Source organism: Rutidosis leptorrhynchoides, chromosome 3, assembly GCF_046630445.1.
Source record: "Rutidosis leptorrhynchoides isolate AG116_Rl617_1_P2 chromosome 3, CSIRO_AGI_Rlap_v1, whole genome shotgun sequence".
Taxonomy (NCBI): Eukaryota; Viridiplantae; Streptophyta; class Magnoliopsida; order Asterales; family Asteraceae; genus Rutidosis; species Rutidosis leptorrhynchoides.
The window spans coordinates 25649615-25670758 of NC_092335.1; the positions used below are offsets into that span (position 1 = coordinate 25649615).

The 21144-nt window shown below is 32.9% G+C and overlaps 2 protein-coding genes across 2 annotated transcripts; both read left to right on the forward strand.

Moving 5' to 3' along the window:
- Positions 1-12040: 12040 nt before the first annotated feature.
- On the forward strand, positions 12041-15181 carry LOC139895867 (uncharacterized). Its single transcript, XM_071878416.1, has 3 exons — positions 12041-12577; positions 13410-13626; positions 14584-15181. The coding sequence occupies exons 1-3, from the start codon at positions 12335-12337 to the stop codon at positions 15054-15056; spliced, it is 933 nt and encodes a 310-aa protein (XP_071734517.1). The 5' UTR covers positions 12041-12334; the 3' UTR covers positions 15057-15181.
- Positions 15182-18553: 3372 nt separating this feature from the next.
- On the forward strand, positions 18554-20891 carry LOC139895868 (glucan endo-1,3-beta-glucosidase-like). The gene is made up of 3 exons (XM_071878417.1): positions 18554-19272; positions 19425-19773; positions 20453-20891. The coding sequence occupies exons 1-3, from the start codon at positions 18581-18583 to the stop codon at positions 20729-20731; spliced, it is 1320 nt and encodes a 439-aa protein (XP_071734518.1). The 5' UTR covers positions 18554-18580; the 3' UTR covers positions 20732-20891.
- The last annotated feature ends 253 nt before the right edge of the window (positions 20892-21144 follow it).

Sequence of the window (21144 nt, forward strand, 5' to 3'; positions counted from 1 at the left end):
ATTTAGCATACAAACATGCATAAATATATATACTCGAGCACTAGACATGGATACACTATTAATATATAAAAGATAAGATATGAATGCTCACGTATCAATATTGTGATTCAATATTACAGGAAAGTACGTAGACGCAACAGAGATGATAAACACTAGGTTTGACTTGCGAACAATACCCATGAACATTACCCATAACCTCCATAGCTATAACCCATAATTTTCTTAGCTCTATCCCGTTTGAAAACCCATTTTAAAAGTGACACGCTCATGACCTCATCGTAGTATTTTATGTATAATACTACTAATACTACTAATAATAATATTTAGATTAATAATAATAATAATAATAATAATAATAATAATAATAATAATAATAATAATAATAATAATAATAATAATAATAATTATAATATGTATAGAGAGAGAGATGCGTGATATTGAATGCACCAGACTGGAACCAGATCGATCAATTTATAGAACCTGAACTCTCCCACCTTTCCATGCGATCGCATGGCTTTTCTATACATATACCATGAGATCGCATGATATAACTTTACAGCTTCCATTCAATGATTTTTCATCATGTCGACACATTTGGTACATGTAATACATATATATTATTATTTAATATATAATATATTTAATCTTTAGAATTAATTAAATATTATATCATATTTACGCTCATGGTAAAAATATAATTTTTACAAAAATGACACGGACGTGGTCTCACGACTCATGTACCACTTTCGGTTTTTCGAGCGCACTTTCGTACGTTTAGAAAACTAGCCTTTTACGTTTAGTGACTCGTACCATTATAAAACTTTGATTTTAGTTATTGAAAAATTACTTTATGACAAATGTACCTTATATAATTGAGTGTTGTGGTCATTTGCTTCTATAAATCAGTGGCTCGTTGTTTGTCAAAATATATTATTTTAAGTTAGGACATTTTATGACTAAGTTAAGATATATATATATATATATATATATATATATATATATATATATATATATATATATATATATATATATATATATATATATATATATTTTATTTAGAATTGTAAATTTGTACGTAATATATATGCTTGAAATATTTATCTAATGATATAAAGATAAAGTTTAAATTTGATCAAAAATTTCCGGGTTGTCACAGTTGTTATCGTTAAAGTTATGATTAGTATTATTATTATTATCCAATTATTATTATTATTATTATTATTATTATTATTATTATTATTATTATTAGTATTATTATTATTATTATCATTATTAATATATATATCATTATTTAAAAATGGTTATTGTTATTGTTATTATTATTACTATATTATCATTAAGATAATTATTAGTATTATCGTTAATAATATTATAGTAACTATCATTATTAATATTAGTGTAATTAAAACAAATATTTGTAACACCTAATTATTTTGATTACTATTATTATCATTATTATGAACACGATATAAAAGATGATTAAAAGCTATTAAACGAAACGATTAGGAAATAATGAGTAAGAGTATCATGATGAAATTAAAATATTATAAGATATTGATTTAGATAAAATTATCGTTCTTATTATTTTTATCATTACTATTATTATTAAAAGTATCGTTAGTATTAAAACTATCATTTTAACAAAAATTATCATTTTAATATAAATGTCATTATTGCTATAAAATATCATTATTATTATTATTTTAAATAGAATTATTATTTTAAAGATAATATTAAAAATTATCGTAAATATTAAAGTTATCATAATTAGAATTATCGTTTTATCATAATGTCATCTTAGTAATTATAAATATTGATATTTTTATAATAATTATTATTATTACAAAATAATACAACTTTTACTTACTATCATTATAGATATTATTTTATCTAATAAATATGTGATACAAACATATTTTACTACGTGTAATAACTTACTTTAATAATACCTATCATATTATCTTTATGATATTAAATGAACCCTATAAATTTTATTACTTAATATATATAAAAGTATATTTTATTATATAAATTTAATATAAAATTTTATTTATTAATAAATAAATTATATTATTTACTCTAATAAATCTTTTAAAAATATTTAAAAATATAAAACGACAATATTTAAACTATATATTAATCATGTAAAGATTTTTGGAAATTATTTTGAGTCAAATTTACTTTTGTTGACTTTTGCATATTAGTCTCGAGCATTAGGATTGTGGTACACTATGACTTGACCTAATTTGTTAGACAAATATTGACCAACACATAAATATATATAATTAATTTAGGTTCGTGAATCCGAGGCCAACCTTGCACTTGTTCAATGACGTTATATGTATTTTTACTACGAAATACAGTATGGTGAGTTTCATTTGCCTTTTTACCCTTTATATTTTTGGGACTGAGAATACATGCGCTTCTATAAATGTTTGACGAAATAGACACAAGTAATTGAAACTACATTCTATGGTTGAATTATCGAAATCGAATATGCCCCTTTTTATTAAAGTTTGGTAATCTAAGAATTAGGGAACAGACACCCTAATTGACGCGAATCCTAAAGATAGATCTATTGGGCCTAACAAACCCCATCCAAAGTACCGGATGCTTTAGTACTTCGAAATTTATATCATGTCCGAAGGAGGATCCCGGAATGATAGGGGATATTCTTATATGTATCTAGTTAATGTCGGTTACCAGGTGTTCATCATATGAATGATTATTTATGTCTCTATGCATGGGACGTATATTTATGAGAACTGGAAATGAAATTCTTGTGGTCTATTAAAATGATGGAAATAAATAATTATGATAAACTAATGAACTCACCAACCTTTTGGTTGACACTTTAAAGCATGTTTATTCTCAGGTGTTAAAGAAATCTTCCGCTGTGCATTTGCTCATTTTAAAGATATTACTTGGAGTCTTTCATAGCATATTTCGAAGAACGTTGCATTCGAGTCATTGAGTTCATCAATGATTATTATTAAATCAATTTATAGTTGGATAGTGGATATTATGAAATGGTATGCATGCCTGTCAATTTTCGATGTAAAGAAAGTTTGTCTTTTAAAAACGAATGCAATGTTTGTAAAATGTATCATATAGAGGTCAAATACCTCGCAATGTAATCAACTATTGTGAATCGTTTATAATGTATATGAACGGGTCCTTTCAGTATTTGTAGGTAAAAACATGATAATTGCACTTCTAATATGAAAACAGGTTTGTTATAGCAAGACTAATAGTTATTTAACTAGAAAAAAATTCGACCGTGCGTTGCTGCGGTTGTATTCAACGCGTGGTCGAATTTGGATATACGTTATTTGGTACATAATATATATAGTAGGTTGGGTTGTTTTTTGGACATGTATGTATATGTATGAAATACAACCCGAAATATTTAGTGTTTTTTTAACGATGTTGGTTTCGCGTATAGTTAGTCTCGTTGTGTTCGTAAAATTATTTCGAGTTGAACGGTGGTCTCGAAAAATTTTAACTCGCACCGAGCTAGAATATATGGCCCGTTATTTAGTGTTTTTTAACGATGTCCGTTTCGCGTATAGTTAGTCGCGTTGTGTTCATCAGATTTTTTCGAGTTAAACGGTGGTCTCGAAAAAATTTAACTCGCACCGAGCGAGAAGATCGTGCCCGTTAAAAATTCGGGTGGAATTAGTTCTTTTATTTTAATAAAATTACCCCAAAAAAGTGAAAATTCGAGAGGTCGTTGTGTAAAGTAAGCCGAAGTTGAGAGACCGGTTGTAGTGTGAACGCAAACTCAAAATGACAATTTGATGTAGTCGAAACGACGAATCTCGCCACACATTTTAGTATATAGGGATAATAATAATAAACCTAAAATATGACAAATCTAGTATTTGTTATAATTCAGTAGGCTTATAACTACCTTTAGTGGTTTGATTCTTGATGTTATAATTCAGTAGGCTTATAACTACCTTTAGTGGTTTGATTCTTGATGTTATAATTCAGTAGGCTTATAACTACCTTTAGTGATTTGATTCTTGATTTAGAATACTAATAATGAAGTGTAAGAACAAAGATGATAATGGAGAGAAAGAAAGAAACACTTTGTAAGTGTGAGAAATGGTGCAAGTTTAATGCTTGCATTCATGGCTATTTATAGCAAAAATATCACAAGTTTAGGTAATACAATAATATTACTTTTGTGTATCAATAATTGACTATCCATTTATATATATATATTTATATATTATAACACTCCCCCTTGGATAGCAATTTTGTTTGTTGAAGATCAACTGTAAGTTACTGCCTCGTTAAAAACCTTGCTAAAGAAAACCCAGTGGGAAAAACTTTAGCTAAGGGAAAAAGAGTGCAGCATGGAGTTGACTCCCCCTCAAGTAGACATCGCTTCGGTTGTTACATCTTTTGAACATGTCTCGTGCCAATGTTATGAACGTGTGTTCTGAAAATAGCAGTTGGAAGTGCTTTCGTGAAAAGATCAGCAGAGTTTTTGCTGGATTGAACATATCTCATTTCAATCTCGTTGTCCTTAATGAGATTTTGAGTGTATGAGAAGAATCTAGGAGGTATGTGTTTGGTTCGGTCACTTTTGATATACCCTTCTTTCATCTGTGCTATGCAAGCTGCATTATCTTCATAGATAATTGTTGGACTTTTATCGCGTTCTAGTCCACAAGAATCAGTAATGATTTGTGTCATTGATCTCAACCAAAAACATTCTCGAGTAGCTTCATGTAATGCAATCACTTCGGCATGATTTGATGATGTAGCAACAAGTGTTTGTTTTTGAGAACGCCATGATATTGCAGTACCTCCATTTAGGAATACATATCCAGTTTGAGATTTAGCTTTATGTGGATTAGATAAATAACCTGCATCAGCATAACCAACCAAATCTTGTTTTGATTCGTTAGAATAAAATAATCCTAAATCAGTAGTTCCTCGAAGGTATCGAAATATGTGTTTGATCCCATTCCAGTGTCTTTTGGTAGGAGCAGAGCTGAACCTTGCCAATAAATTAACTGCAAAAGAAATGTCAGGTCTTGTACAATTTGTAAGATACATAAGAGCTCCAATTGCACTAAGATATGGTACTTCTGGTCCAAGAATATCTTCATGATCTTCACATGGACGAAATGGATCAGTTTCAACATTGAGTGATCTAACAACCATAGGAGTACTTAATGGTTTTGCCTTGTCCATATTGAAACGTTTCAAAATCTTTTCAGTATATGTTGTTTGATGTACAAGTAAACCATTAGGCATATGCTCAATTTGTAAACCAAGGCAATACTTGGTTTTTCCGAGATCTTTCATTTCAAATTCTTTCTTTAGAAGTTGAATGGCTTCATAGATCTCTTTATTTGTACCTATGATGTTAAGATCATCAACATAAACAGCTATGATCACATATCCGGATGTTGTTTTCTTAATGAAAACACAAGGGCAAGTAAGGTTATTTGTATACCCTTTGCTTATCAAGTAATCACTTAATCGGTTATACCACATACGTCCCGATTGTTTTAACCCATATAAAGATCTTTGTAATTTAATCGAATACATTTCTTTGGGTTTTGCATTTGATGCTTCTGGTACCTTAAATCCTTCAGGTATCTTCATATATATATCACTATCAAGTGATCCATATAGGTAAGCAGTCACAACATCCATGAGATGCATTTCTAAATTTTTAGAAACTGCCAGACTGATTAAGTACCTAAAAGTAATTGCATCCATAACAGGGGAATAAGTTTCTTCATAATCAATTCCCGGTCTTTGAGAAAAACCTTGAGCTACAAGTCTAGCTTTATACCTTGTAACTTCATTTTTCTCATTTCTTTTTCGGACAAAAATCCATCTGTATCCTACAGGTTTCACATCTTTAGGAGTGAGAATGATGGATCCGAAAACTTTTCTTTTATTGAGTGATTCTAATTCAGCTCGTATTGCTTCTTTCCATTGAGCCCAATCATGTCTATTTTGACATTCAACCATAGATGTTGGTTCTGGATCATCATCATTATTCATGATGTCATATGCAACATTAAATGAAAATTTCTCATCAAGATTTTTCATTTCATTTCGGTTCCATAATATTTTTGAATATGCATAATTGATTGCAATTTCTGTATTGACATCATCAATCTCCTCTGCAGTAGGAGTACTGATTTGTGGTTCTTCTTGAACACTTTCTTTTACTTCATTATCAGCTGATTTTCTTTTTCGAGGATTTTTATCCTTTGAACCAATTGGTCTTCCACGTTTCTGACGTGGCAAAGATTCATGAGTGATGTTATTGCCAGCTTTTGGAATTTCAATTCGAGCTGGAGTATTTACTGCTGGTATATATGATTTTGTCACCGTTTTTGTATCTGTAAATGCATCAGGCAATTGATTTGCAAGTTCTTGTATATGCATTATCTTTTGAACTTCTGTCTCGCATTCTTTTGTGCGAGGATCAAGATACTTTAATTGAGGTTCACACCATGAAACATCATTTTCTTTATTTTTCATTTCTCCCCCTAATCTAGGGAACAATGTTTCATTAAAATGACAATCAGCAAAACGTGCTGTAAAAACGTCACCTGTCATAGGTTCAATATACCTTAATATTGAAGATGTTTCATATCCAACATATATTCCTAACCTCCTTTGAGGACCCATTTTTGTACGTTGTGGTGTCGCAATTGGAACATACACTGCACAACCAAATGTTCTAAGATGGGAAATATTTGGCTCTTAACCAAAAGCAAGTTGTAGGGGGGAATATTTATGACTTGCACTTGGTCTGATGCGAATCAATGCAGCAGCATGTAAAATTGCATGACCCCATATAGATACAGGGAGTTTTGTTCTCATTATCAATGGTCTAGCGATTAACTGTAAACGTTTAATCAATGACTCGGCTAAACCATTTTGTGTATGCACATGAGCAACAGAATGTTCAACAACAATTCCTATAGACATGCAATAGTCATTAAATGCTTGAGATGTAAATTCACCAGCATTATCAAGTCTCACCCTTTTAATGGTGTAATCAGGAAAATGAGCTCTCAATTTAATAATTTGGGCAAGAAATTTTGCAAATGCCACATTACGGCTTGATAACAGACAAACATGAGACCATCTGCTAGATGCGTCTATTAGAACCATGAAATATCTAAATGGTCCACATGGTGGATGAATTGGTCCACATATATCACCTTGAATTCTTTCAAGAAACATTGGTGATTCTTTCTCAACCTTAAGTGGTGAGGGTCTAGTTATCAATTTTCCAAGAGAGCAAGATGTACATGGAACCATTGTATCATGATGGATTTTTCTATCCTTTAGTGGATGTCCATGAGTACATTCAATAATCCTTTTCATCATTGTTGATCCTGGATGGCCTAATCTGTTATGCCATAAACTGAATACACCAGGATCAATATATTTTTCGTTAACTACCATATGTATTTCTAGTACATTTATATGTGTATAATGTAATCCAGAACTAAGTCTTGGCAGTTTTTCAACCACATGACTCTTGTCAGTGATACTTAAATATTTCTCATTTTCTGTTGTCACTGACTGATAATCATACCCGTTAAGGTATATGTCGGAGAAACTCAATAAATTTCTGCTTGACTTGGGAGAAAATAAGGCATCATTTATTAAAAATTTTGTACCATTTGGTAGTATGAAATTTGCCTTTCCTATCCCTTTTATCAAGTTAGCAGGTCCTGATATTGTATGTATAGTTCCTTCTGTTGGTTTTAGATCAATAAAATATTTCTCGGATTTAAGTATAGTGTGTGTAGTTCCACTGTCTGCTATACAGAGATCTCCACCACTTGATTGATGTTGTATTCCAGCAAAATTCATATTGAACTTCATATATAAGAAATAAATAGTGAGTACATTAATATTACACAATATTTTAAACGCAAATAGATAGTACTGAAACATTTAGCAAACATAATGACAAAGACAGACGATATTAAATCGTTTATTTTTCGAAAGACACACAACTTAAACATTCAAGAAATCTTCATATAAATCAGATGGTTTCTCAGTGACTGTTGGATCGACGTTATCCACAAAGTTTACTTCCTTTTCTTTATCTTTCAGCGAATCCTGATACATCTTAACAAGATGTTTAGATGTTCGGCAAGTATTAGCCCAGTGGCCCATTCTACCACATCTGTAGCAAGATTCTTCAGAATTTTTAGAAGAATTTTCTTCAACATCTTGTTTAGTGGGCTTGTTTTGTGGTTGATATTTATATTTTCGTGGATTATTATTTCTTTGACCACCACGGCAACGACCACGACCACGTCCTCGCCCATTACCATTACCATAAGGATGGTTTCTACCATAGTTATGGCTTTTGGCATGATGATGGTGATGGTTATTATAACCACGACCTTGCCCGCGTCCTTGTCCCTGTTTATAATTATTTGCAGTATTTGCTTCAGGGATTGCAAGTGTACCAGTAGGACGGGATTGCTGATTTTTCATTAATAGCTCATCATTTTGCTCTGCAACTAAGAGATATGAATTAAGTTCAGGATATGTTTTGAACTTTAGCATTCTCAAATTTCTTTGCACTGTGATGTTTGCAGCATTCATTGTGGAGAAAGTTTTCTCCATCATGTCTGCATCACTTATTTCATGTCCACAGAATTTAAGTTGTGAACATGTATTATACAGAGCTGAGCTATATTCATTTACTTTCTTAAAGTCTTGGAACCTTAATGTTCTCCATTGTTCCATAGCAGCTGGAAGTAAAATTTCTCTTTGATTATTGAATCTGCTTTTGAGACCTTCCCATAAAACATGGGGATCTTCTACAGTCACATAATTATTTTGTAAGCATTCATCAATATGTTGATGAATAAAGCAACATGCCGTTGCTTGTTCTTTTTCAGAACAAGTGTTGTTTTCATTTATGGCTTCAAGAATACCCATTGATTTAAGATGCATTTTTACTTTTATAACCCATGGCATGTAGTTGTTTCCAGTTGATTCTAAAGGAGTAAATTTAAGCTTTTCCAGATTCGACATTTTCTATTAAAACAAACAACATGATAAATTATAGTCACTTTATATTCATAAGTATATAAAAATTAAACATAAATTTAATATAACATAAATGATAAGTAGGTGACAGTGTCGACCATATGTAAGCAATCATTAATAAATGTTATATAACATAAATATAAATATTAGTAAACATAAATGATAATTAGGCGACAGTGTCGGCCATATAAATGTTAGATAATAGAAATATAAATGTTAGTAACATAAATGATAATTAGGCGACAGTGTCGGCCATATAAATGTTAGATAATTGAAATATAAATGTTAGTAACATAAATGATAATTAGGCGACAGTGTCGGCCATATAAATGTTAGATAATTGAAATATAAATGTTAGTAACATAAATGATAATTAGACGACAGTGTCGACCATATATTATTCAGGTGGTATAACCGACCATATATCATTTAGGTGGCAGAGCCAACCATAATTAGTATTAAGATTATCGTGCTGATAACGTGTTATAATTCAGTAGGCTTATAACTACCTTTAGTGGTTTGATTCTTGATGTTATAATTCAGTAGGCTTATAACTACCTTTAGTGGTTTGATTCTTGATGTTATAATTCAGTAGGCTTATAACTACCTTTAGTGATTTGATTCTTGATTTAGAATACTAATAATGATGTGTAAGAACAAAGATGATAATGGAGAGAAAGAAAGAAACACTTTGTAAGTGTGAGAAATGGTGCAAGTTTAATGCTTGCATTCATGGCTATTTATAGCAAAAATATCACAAGTTTAGGTAATACAATAATATTACTTTTGTGTATCAATAATTGACTATCCATTTATATATATTGACTATCCATTTATATATATATATTTATATATTATAACACTATTCATTTAATGATGTGTACGATATTACGTTTTTTAAAGACAAAGTCATACACCACATACAAATTATTTTATAAGTACATACAATATTTATCTTTGCATTTGAACCAAGAACCTCTTACCTATAACCCTGCAAACCGGCTTATCTACGTTAGCTTTGGACTCCAAATTTCATTTCGTTTAGAATCTTGAGTCTTGACAACGTCACGTTCTCTATTTGTAGAGTTGATTCCGCATCCAAGCTTATCGACCATTTTCAAAAGCTCAATCGATACACACTTTTTTTTGTTTTTTTTTAAGAATCAATCGATACACTCTTCACCGTTCTTAAATAATATTTGGACGCATTTGATGTTTTTACCATTGAATTTGAGAAAACCACTAAAATTGTGTACTAACTACTAAATATTTCTATTGTACATGTATTTTATGCACAATTTTAGGGAAATCATCAATTAGACGTCTTGTAGCGGTTTGAAAAGGGGGCGTGGGATGCCTAGTTGGCAAGCAAGCAACACCAACTTGTGGCGTATCAAGGCGTGGGATGGGGCTATTTTGGGGGCGTTCCTTGCCCTGCAACGGGTATGGCAACGGAGTGGGTTGCCATTTTATTATTCCGTAATTAATTTTTATTATTTTAAAAATCTTATTTTTACCCCATTTTAATATTTAAGTCAATTATATTTTAACACATTATCACAATACTCCTAATCCACTCCAAAATCTCACACCATCACTACTCCACAAAAACAACTCACATATCCTAATCATCAAAAAAATACAAAAAACAACGCACGCCCCCAACCCACTAAAAATAAATAGTCCGATGAAAAAATCACCATCTTTGGCAAATAATACGACATAAAATATTGATTTGTTACATTCACGTGCTCTTTTCAATGTCATGAGTTTGTGTTACTCGTATCATCCAATGAAACCTGTCATATATAATAGGAACGCGCTTTCTGTTTCGGAAGAGATGGATAAAATATTTATTATGTATGAAATACATAAATAAATATAAATATAAATATAAAAATTTAAGAATAACAAAACAATATCTTCAAGTTTGTTAGAAAGTTTGCGTACAATCATTTATCATTTATTTATTTTATTTTAAATAACACAAAATAAAGGATAAATAAGTGTAAACTTAGAATTTGCATTGTATATTACTCCGTATCTTTAATCTACATACACAAGCATTGTCCTTATCTACGTATTTTGATTTTTATAATATTCAAAGCTTCAAGCAAAAAAACTTGTATTGTACTAGCATAATATCAACTTTTTATGACCTGAAAGGCTAAAATAACATTTGTTTATATGTTCATGATTGAATTCAGTGTTGTCTGTTTCTTAAGAGTTATTTCGATTTAGAACTAATTATAATTAAAAGTAAGAACATCACATGATTTACGAATAGTCATTAAAAGCAACCTAGTGAATGGGAATTGTGTGCAAACGCGGTTACCCTATGAATCACGTCATCTCCGCTCTTTCTGATTACTCTTCCATCTAATAATGTCTCTTTTGCCCTTATTCTAATACCCCAAACAAGGGTGGGTTAAGCCTATATTAAATTAAACGGTATAGAAAATGAATGTAAATAATTCGGTGAGAAGTGAAGATTGAAATGACGAAAGTACCCAAAAATGGAATATACTGGTAATTTTGTGTCTAAATACGTAATTAAACCCAAATCGTCCACTTTACTAGGTCCAATTTCACGCAAAATCCTCCGACAGAAGCCCTTTTTGGTCATTTCACATTCTACCCAAATACTTCCTCTTTATATATATCAAAAACATTTCTCATTTTTATTTCGTCTTTGGTTCTTCATCCTCTCTCCGTGGGTTCAATCATTACATTTTGATGTTGATTGCATTCAAAAACCAACGAACATCTTCCCAATATCTCTCAATTTTGTTCCATTTATCGTTCATTTAATTGAATTTTTATGATTTCTTGAATTGAATTCCGTTGTATAATTATTTTGAACAATTCTTTTAATTTAATTTATAGTTCATATTCATATGTTTTCTAAAAGAACAAAAACCAAGAATAGTTAAAGATTGAAATTTTCTTCTGAACAATGAATATAAATATTTAATATATTCTACAATTGTATTCGGATACCCTTTTTTCTGTTTTTACATTTAAAGGGAATTTGGGTTGTTGGTTTTTGTGTTTTTTTGTAATCTTTATCAAATTGGATTTCGATAATTAAGGGTTTTTGGGTGTCGATATTACAAATTTGTGAAAAAGATAGAAACTTTACAACTGGGTGTTTGATTTTGTGAAAAAAGGAGGGATTTTTTTTTTTTTTAATGTTTGGACGATAAACTTTTGAATTTTGAATAGAAGTTAATTGCGGTTGGTTTGGGGTGCCAGGTGGCAGAGTATGGATTGTAGAGTGTGTGCGGCAACTGGGGACCCGTGGTTAATGGTGGGTGGCAGTGGGTCCGGTGGTGGTGGTGGTGGTGGGATGTTGGGTGGTGCATTTAGTCATGAAAGTGAACATGATTTAGCAGCAATGGTTAGTGATTTTTTGGAAAATGGAAGTAGTTGTGGTGGTGATTCAAGGTGTAGTAGCGATAGCGATTCAAGTTTTTGTGAACTTGCTCAGCTTGCCGACAAGATTTCGGTATCTTTCTGTGTCTGTACATTCAATAATGATGATGATCATATTATATAATTCATCAATCATCAATTATTGCTACTCCGTATTATTTATGTTTTACTTTATATAGTTTGTGATTATTCTTAGTGATATTTAGGCCCCATGTGTTTTAATTTCATATTTTTAAGTCTTTTTAGGTCCCATATTTGTGGGATGTTTTGTATTTATAGACTATAGTTGAATTTTATATAAGGAATGTAAGTTTTGTGGAATGAACATTACTATTTTTTACCATGTTTACTTTTGATATGGTAATTGCAATAACCATGATCTACTCTGAATGAACCTTTTGTAGTTATAATTGAATTTCTTCTTTTATATAAGTATGTTGAGTTGTAAAACTCATTGAATTACAAGGTTTGTTTAGGCACATTATGTGGAAATGGTCATCTATTAATGATGCATTAGAAAATGAAACATGAATATACTTTTGCCTGTATGAAATGGAATGTTGAGTCTGTTAAACCAACAATCTGTGTTTGTGTTGTTGCTTTAGGAACCATTATTTTATGTTATGACATTTCGCTTTTTATATGCCAATACTTTTGTCATTTTTTTCTGTGTAGCGTTGTGATTGGTCTGTACTTAAATTGTCAAAGCACTACGAACTTTGCTTGGAACAATGGATGTTACTTGTTTTCTGGTCAAAAGATTATATCATTGTGGTTTTGTATCATCAACGCTTATGAAACAAAAACAACCTAAAATAATCAAGTGATCTGTATTGTTGTTTTGATTTACTTGTTATAAAAACTTATAAAGGCCTGTATTTGATAATTAATCTGTGTTCTTGTAGCACTACAAAGTTTTGCCAGATCAACATGGAATTGACATGCTGTCAGTGGTAAATTCGCTCATCTTATCTATCAATACGTTGGACCTTGAGTTTATCAGATGCGGTTCATGTAAAGCTAGTTGCATAAGGTTCTGTTTGGTCAAACTTTTAAGGCTTTCTGGTTATGATGCTGCCGTGTGCATATCTAGGTGGCAGGGTACCGGAAAAGTTCCCGGAGGTAATCTTAAACCTACTTTTTATTAGTATTCTAAATTCAATTCTAGGCCTGTGAATACAATCTTATATTAAAGACAACCCAAATGCCCAAATCACTCATTTTGTGTAGTTAATAGGGTCAACATGGGCCAAAATATATAGATTTTATAGGTCAAAATGGGATTCATTGTAAAGTTTTGAACCTAAAACCTCTTGTGAGGACATCAGTACTGTCCTTACTACTTGGACACCTTGGTGATAGGTCAAAATATATTCTTGGTGGGTCCCGAATTCAATGGTTAAGCGCCTTGCGCTTTACCAATTGAACCTTTTTTTGGAAAGCTAGGTTTGAAATCATTGTCGGGGATCGTAAACCACCAACCCGATCATTTTCCACGCACGCGTTTTCGTGCGGAAACAGAACTGCATAACAGGGACCTGATCCATCAATCCATACGGGCATGTGGATCGAGCCGAATTCCTGCGTACGGATCGGTAAAACCTCCCTCAAGGAATTTTTACAGAGTCAGGATCAAACCCTTGACCTCTACCGTACCAATACCAATTGAACTATAAGGGTTTATTTGGGATTCATTCCATGGATATGAAACATGTTCATTAGATCACTTTTATTAAATAGATCATAATCTTGATACAGTGTATCTATCTATCCCTACATAATTAAGAATGTTAAATTTTGAGTCTTAAACTCAAAAAAAAAAAAAAAAAAAAAATTACTTATTTACCCCTTTTAATCTCATAACTAAACATTACTTCACTTGGGAAAGTTTTTCTTCCAAATATATTTCTTTGCTAATTAATTTTTGTCATAACCAAGTAGTTTTCTACAAATTCAAAGATCAAAGATTATCTATAAAATTAAGGAAGGATGACATGCTAATTAATATACGCGTTGCACGTTAAAAATGTTCATTTGTGATGTTTAAAAAATTAAAATATGAATATTGCATAAATGCAGGGGATCATGAATACATTGACATCATAAACCACAACGGTTCAGGAAACTCCGACCGTATAATAATCGACATTGACTTTAGAAGTCACTTTGAGATAGCTAGAGCCGTTCCATCGTACAATTGGATCCTGAAATCGCTTCCCATTGTCTACGTCGGTTCACTAACTAAACTAAAACAGTTCCTTCAAGTAATGGTTGAAGCTGCTAAATCTTCACTTAAACAAAACTCGATGCCACTTCCTCCATGGAGATCGCTCGCGTATCTACAATCCAAATGGCACTCTCCGTATCAACGACATTTTCACCCTGAATTAGAAACGGTATCCGACCCGTTGGTTTTTGAACACAAACGCTGCGCTGGACACCTGAATCGACTCAAAACTTTGATCCAGTTTGAAATGGAAACTGACAAAAACCATTTGAAAAAAGTTGCAGGTCGAATGAAGGTTGATAGGTGGAGGCTACGAACACAATGAGATGTAAAGAGTTTTTATATATGGTTATATAAAAAGGTAACGGAATAACGGATCCCGTCAAGATTGATGCTTCTTTTTATCTGGCCATCAGAGATCCTGATGGGGTGTTTTTTTTTTTTTTTTTTTTTTTTTAATAGATTTTTGTGAGTTTCTTTTTTCATCATTTGATGATGATCTGATCCCTGTGTTTTGTTATGTGGATCTGAACAAGTTTTGGTTTGTTTTTGTTTTATTTTTTTTTTTTTTTTACATGTGTTTTTTTACTTGTGATTTTTTTGTTTGTTGAGATCTTACAGATAGGCTGCATTGATAAATTTTATATTCTTGTATTTACATATGTATGTAAGAATTTGTTATTTATTATATATGAATAATAATGAATACCTAACTTTGAATACTTGAATATGTAAGTTTATTTGGACTACTGTTCAAAGCAATTACATATATATAGTTTTATTGATTGATGATTTGTGTTGATATAGCCTATTAAGGTAATTGACTTATGCACTATAATTTTTTGTGTTACACAATTTGACATATGGTACACTACAATATTGGCGTGATTGTGATGTGTACATCCATTAAATTTTATTCCAACCATGACTAATCTTATATTGTTTTTAATGACGCTTATGAGTCACTGACGGAGTCCAAACGCGATATCGGAATCCACTCACGCGATCCTGGATCAACTATTATAGTGATACAGTCCTACCGCCACTCGGTAGGAAACTCCCACGACAAATTCATACGGGCATCATGTGTGATAAAACCCCTTCGGTGAGGTTCAAACGCATAGATGCCCGAAACCTCCTTAGTCCATGTAATGAGCGGGTAACCACAAGAAAAATATTTTAAAGAACGTGAGAGTCGAACCCCCGACTTCCCTAATTTAGGGAGGTCACCACCAATGCACCAACACTTTACGATTGCGATTGACTAATCTTCCAACGTGATCTGACGTTGCGAAACATACACTATGACCGGTCACTGTGGCTTTGTCTTAGCCATAGTCTAGTTTCTTCAAGTATGTTATAAGCACCACTTAGTCTTAGGTGAACTTTCTAGAAGAGCGTCTTGTACAAGACAGATACAATGATTCAATTTGTTGGTTCAACTTGTTGGGTATATGTTTGTATGTGTTGTCTATATGTATCTGTGTGATGTACTAGGTGAGCAAGAGTGAGCGGTCTAAGAAGTTCGGTCTCGAATGTTATAGTAGTGAGTGGTCTAAAATCATTAATAATTACAGAGTATTAAATATCAAACCTCTCTAATGAGCAGCTAGAGAGGCCTCAATCAACAATTACAAGTTACAACGGCTTACAAGCCAATCATCCCATCTAACATTATATTTGCATCACAAAACCAACTAAAAGCAAACATACAAATCGGGTCGAACAAAACTCTTTCTTCATAAAGAAAGATGTGAACACAACACTATTCCGGAACCTCCAACTATTTCTTCATGGTATGTGTTTGATATGTGATGCCTTCTGTGCATAACCCAAGTTGTTTAACCCGTCATGTGGTAGCCTAGGCGGGAAGAGATCAACCTTATGTGATTCAAATTTGAGTTCAAGTGTTGTTGTTTGTGTAGTATAAGTCTGAATGACGCGTTCGTTGCGTGTGGAAGGCTTATGCTAGTGATTCAGTAACTTGACCTTTCGGTAAACCCTAGTCTGATCAACTAGCGGTTGCAGGCCCTACCAGGCGCCGAGTCTCTTATGGATACACTTGTGGTTGCTTATGTGATGATGGTGCTTGATATAAGGCATGACATGCTAGTGTAACTATATTGTATACTATAGTTGACAGATTGTTCCTTTCACTTAGCTTCGCGCTAATTCCTCCAGTCTTTCCCCTATAGGTTTATCTTTTGCATGCTAGTATTTTGGGAGAAGATTAAATGCTCGTATTGTGTTTGACTAGCTTAGCTCTGATGTCGATTTTTATATTAGTGTAATGTATACTACTTTTTGCAAGTGACACCCGGTGGTTGTATAAATTAATATGTAGGAGGTGTTTTAATAATTATTTAATGTTTGTTAATTAATTCCGTTGTGTTATTTATATATAAAAAAATGTACGATGTCACTCTGTTGACGATCCACACCAAATATCATGCCAAAAGCTAACATTATTTCCGTTACCCACTTCCATTTTGATGACGCCTTGCGACACTAGAGCATTCGATGGAACACACAAACTGTTTCCACAAGTATGTTCGAAAATATCACCATGGATCAACTTAATCGTCTTTACCCACAAATCCTCGGGATTTTAAAGGTACCACCACTTCCATTTAAGAATTAAGGTGTGATTGAAGGCTTTGAGACTACCGATATTTAACCCACCGTGCTCGAATGAAGTTAAAATGGATTCTCATTTAACCCACGCCATCTTCTTATTAGACACGCTACCACCCAAAAAATGTTGCTTGGATTGATTCAAGTTTTTATGACCATTTCCGGGCATCTAAAAACTGACATAAGTGCCAACACTACCCATCAGTGGCGGAATATATGTAAGACTAGGCGGGGCATCCACCCCAGCTGGATTTCGAGAGAAAAAATTACACTAATTTTTTTTTTATTTTACTATTAAATAAGGTTTGTTTTAGTGATTGTCCCAGTTGTCAATGAAAAATTTAATAAGTTTTGGCATCCGCCCAATCTATGGTCTGGTTCAAATTCCGACACTGCTACCCATAACATCTTTTAGGAAAGTCAATCTTCCCCCAGATGACAATAAAGTTGCCTTCCAAGAAGCTAATCGGTTGGTAAATTTTGAAATCAAATCGGACTAATTCGAAACCGATACATGTTCACACCAATCGGAATGCCTGAAAATTTACATGGAAACGTCCCAGGTCTGCACCCTAAATCATTCACGAAAGAGTCTACCTCATCAGCATCGAACCCACTTCGAAAAGATGTGATTTCGAAACATTGATTATTTAAACTCGATACCAAGTGAAACACATGAAGGATATCAAGTATACAGGCCAAATCTTGTCTACACCATTTCGACATAATAATATCATCGTCAACATATATAAAAAATGTGAAAATCGAAAATCGTAAGCCCACACCTTTAACCAATCACCACCTAATTCTCTAACGCCCTCTTCTTTCTTTCGCTCTTTTTTCCTATTACTTTTTTTTTTTTTTTTTTTAAATATTATGTGTAGAAAATGTATCGATAAATGATAAATCATCTCTTATAAATAAGCCACGACTACAAAATTCATTTTAACACTAACTAGAAACCTCTACTCCACTACTCCAGGTGGAAATAGTTTAACCAAACACCAACTATTTATGTACGCAGCTTTCCAAATAAAAAACCATTTATGTACACAAAATCTAGATCTCTAAATCCTTTACTATATAAAAAACTTAATCTAACCGTTAGATTTATACGTATACGTTAGACGGAGAATATGACCCTTCAAAAAGCCGAATAAAAATCAATCAAATACTTCGTAAAAAACAGTCAAACAAAACAAACAAAGAAACATCATGAAAACACCACCAAACCACCAATCTCTACATACCTTCATCGCCACCATCATTCTCATCGTACCCGCCGTACTATCCATCGGCGTCAACTACGGCACACTCGGAGACGACCTCCCACCACCTTCTGAAGTCGCCCACTTCCTTAAAACCCGGACCAACATCGACAGCGTTAAGATCTTCGATGTCAACACAACAATCATCAAAGCATTTGCTAACACCAACATCTTAGTCTCCGTTACCGTTCCTAACGGCGATATCCCATCACTAACGGACCAACGTAACGCCCGTCGTTGGATCGATGCTAACATCAAACCCTTTTACCCAGCTACTAAAATCCATTACATTTGTGTTGGAACTGAAGTTCTTCATTGGGGCCCACAACCACTTATTGATAGTTTAGTGCCAGCTATGAAAGTGCTAAAAGCTGCTCTTGTGAAAGAAGGGTTTGATGAGATTAAGATCTCGAGTCCGCATTCGTTGGGGATTTTGCTTTCGTCGGATCCTCCAAGTAATGCTTCGTTCCGACCCGGTTGGGATGTGGGTACTTTGGCTCCGATGCTTGAGTTCTTGAAAGAAACTAAATCAGGGTTTATGGTTAACCCGTATACTTATTTCGGGTGGTCTCCGGCGAATGCTAATTTTTGTCTTTTTAAACCCAATGCTGGATTATTCGATAAAAACACCGGAATAACGTAAGTTTTTTTTTTTTTTTTTTTTTTAATTAAATATTTTCATTTCGTTCATATTCATTCTTAGGATTTATTAGCTTATCAATAATGGTAACTTTTGCACATGGATTAAATAAACTTTATTAATTTACATTTATTGGTGGTTTAAATTAAAGGTACACAAACCAGTTTGATCAATTAATGGACGCTGTACACGTGTCAATGAAGAAACTGGGTTACCCTGATGTGGAAATCGTGGTGGCAGAAACCGGGTGGCCGTCAGGTGGGGACCCGGCAAACGTGCATGCAAATCCTATAAATGCGGCAGCTTATATCGGTGGTTTGATGAAGAAAGTTAGCTCCGGTGACGGAACGCCGTTAATGCCTGGACGGAAGTTCGAGACGTACATTTTTGCTTTGTTTAATGAGAATTTGAAAGGGCCGTCGTTGGATGAGAAGAATTTCGGGTTATTCCGACCCGACTTTACTCAAGTTTATAACGTGGGGATTATGCACGCGCCATTGGTAATTTATTTCTCTGACTATTTTAGTTTGACTACTGTTGACTTTTCATATTCAAACGCAATTTGATAACGTTTAGATGGGATATTGTACGTGGCACAGTAACACGATTGCACAGTTATCATCGCACCGAAAGTTGGATACCCATGTGCACTTGTTCCATATTTTATGAATAGAATATTTTTAAAGAATTAGAAAGAATTTTCTCGTAATGATACGATTAAATTAGTTCAACTAGAGATACTTGGTTTTGTACTGATAGTTTTAGAGGGAAAAAAAGAAATACTTCGGTAAAATGTTGTTATTGGGTTCGGTAAGTATAATGATTAATGAGTGCTATATAAGTACTTGTATTGTCACATTAATCGTGTTATGTTATACTTCGTAATAAATTAGTTTACCAAATGAAATATTACCTGTTGTATGTTCTAGAACTAGAATATACAATATAAGGAGGTCCCCACTCATCATTTTTATTCTAAATGAATTTTTTCTTTTTAGGCCCATTTGTAAAAGAATATATATTTACGTTTAGCATCAAAATATTTGACGTAGTTTGTTAAAAATAAGTTACAGTCCAAAACTCTATTGTTGTGCAAATGCGATGAGCTTATGTTTATTTTTCACTTGACAAACTTTTGACAGTGTCTAATGTTGGAAAACTTTACTTTTTTTCGTTTAGGCTCCTTCTCCATCGCCAATGTCTAACGTTGCTGACGGACCATCGTCCTCTACCAATGCACCATCATCATCAGCTGGTCCTTGGGACGACAAACCTTTCTTCAACAAATCAACCCCTTTTACGGGCTCACCAAGACGAGCTCCCCCATCGTCATCAACCAATGCACCTACCGTAAATGCAAATGTTCGTGATTCATCTCTAGGTGCCGCCATCACTAGTGCACGTTTTGCTGCCAGATCTGTGGTGTTAGTCCTTTTAGCCACAACTTTTTTGGTGTAGATCATACCTTATATTCTTACGCGATATATTCATTTTGGACTTTTGGGATAATATCACGGCGTATTACACTGCTAGTAAACATTAGAGATGTAGTCATATTTTTTTGAGACTTGTAATTTGACATATTATGAAACTTGACATCGATATTCATATAAAATCAGCACCTATCTGGTATCTGTATTTGTGTTATTTGAAATGTTATGTGATGTGATACGGAGTCTCAAATAACAAAGCCCATAGAGATATTACGTAGTACGTAGCAAGTGGGTTTGTTTTGAAGCTAAAAAAATAATAGTACGACTTTTTAGGCGTAATTCGAATCTAATACGTAGTATGTTTTTAACTGAATTTAACATACTAAACTTTAGCATGTCTCAAATGACGTTAGACCCAACTCGTTATATGGTATATGG

Excerpts from the sequence above, each read along its gene's own strand:
- LOC139895867 (XM_071878416.1), top strand. The coding sequence starts at position 12,335 with ATGGATTGTAGAGTGTGTGCGGCAACTGGGGACCCGTGGTTAATGGTG. Across the intron at positions 12,578-13,409 it reads AGCTTGCCGACAAGATTTCG|CACTACAAAGTTTTGCCAGA; the intron begins GTATCTTTCTGT and ends GTGTTCTTGTAG. Across the intron at positions 13,627-14,583 it reads TACCGGAAAAGTTCCCGGAG|GGGATCATGAATACATTGAC; the intron begins GTAATCTTAAAC and ends GCATAAATGCAG.
- LOC139895868 (XM_071878417.1), top strand. The coding sequence starts at position 18,581 with ATGAAAACACCACCAAACCACCAATCTCTACATACCTTCATCGCCACC. Across the intron at positions 19,273-19,424 it reads GATAAAAACACCGGAATAAC|GTACACAAACCAGTTTGATC; the intron begins GTAAGTTTTTTT and ends TTTAAATTAAAG. Across the intron at positions 19,774-20,452 it reads GGATTATGCACGCGCCATTG|GCTCCTTCTCCATCGCCAAT; the intron begins GTAATTTATTTC and ends TTTTTCGTTTAG.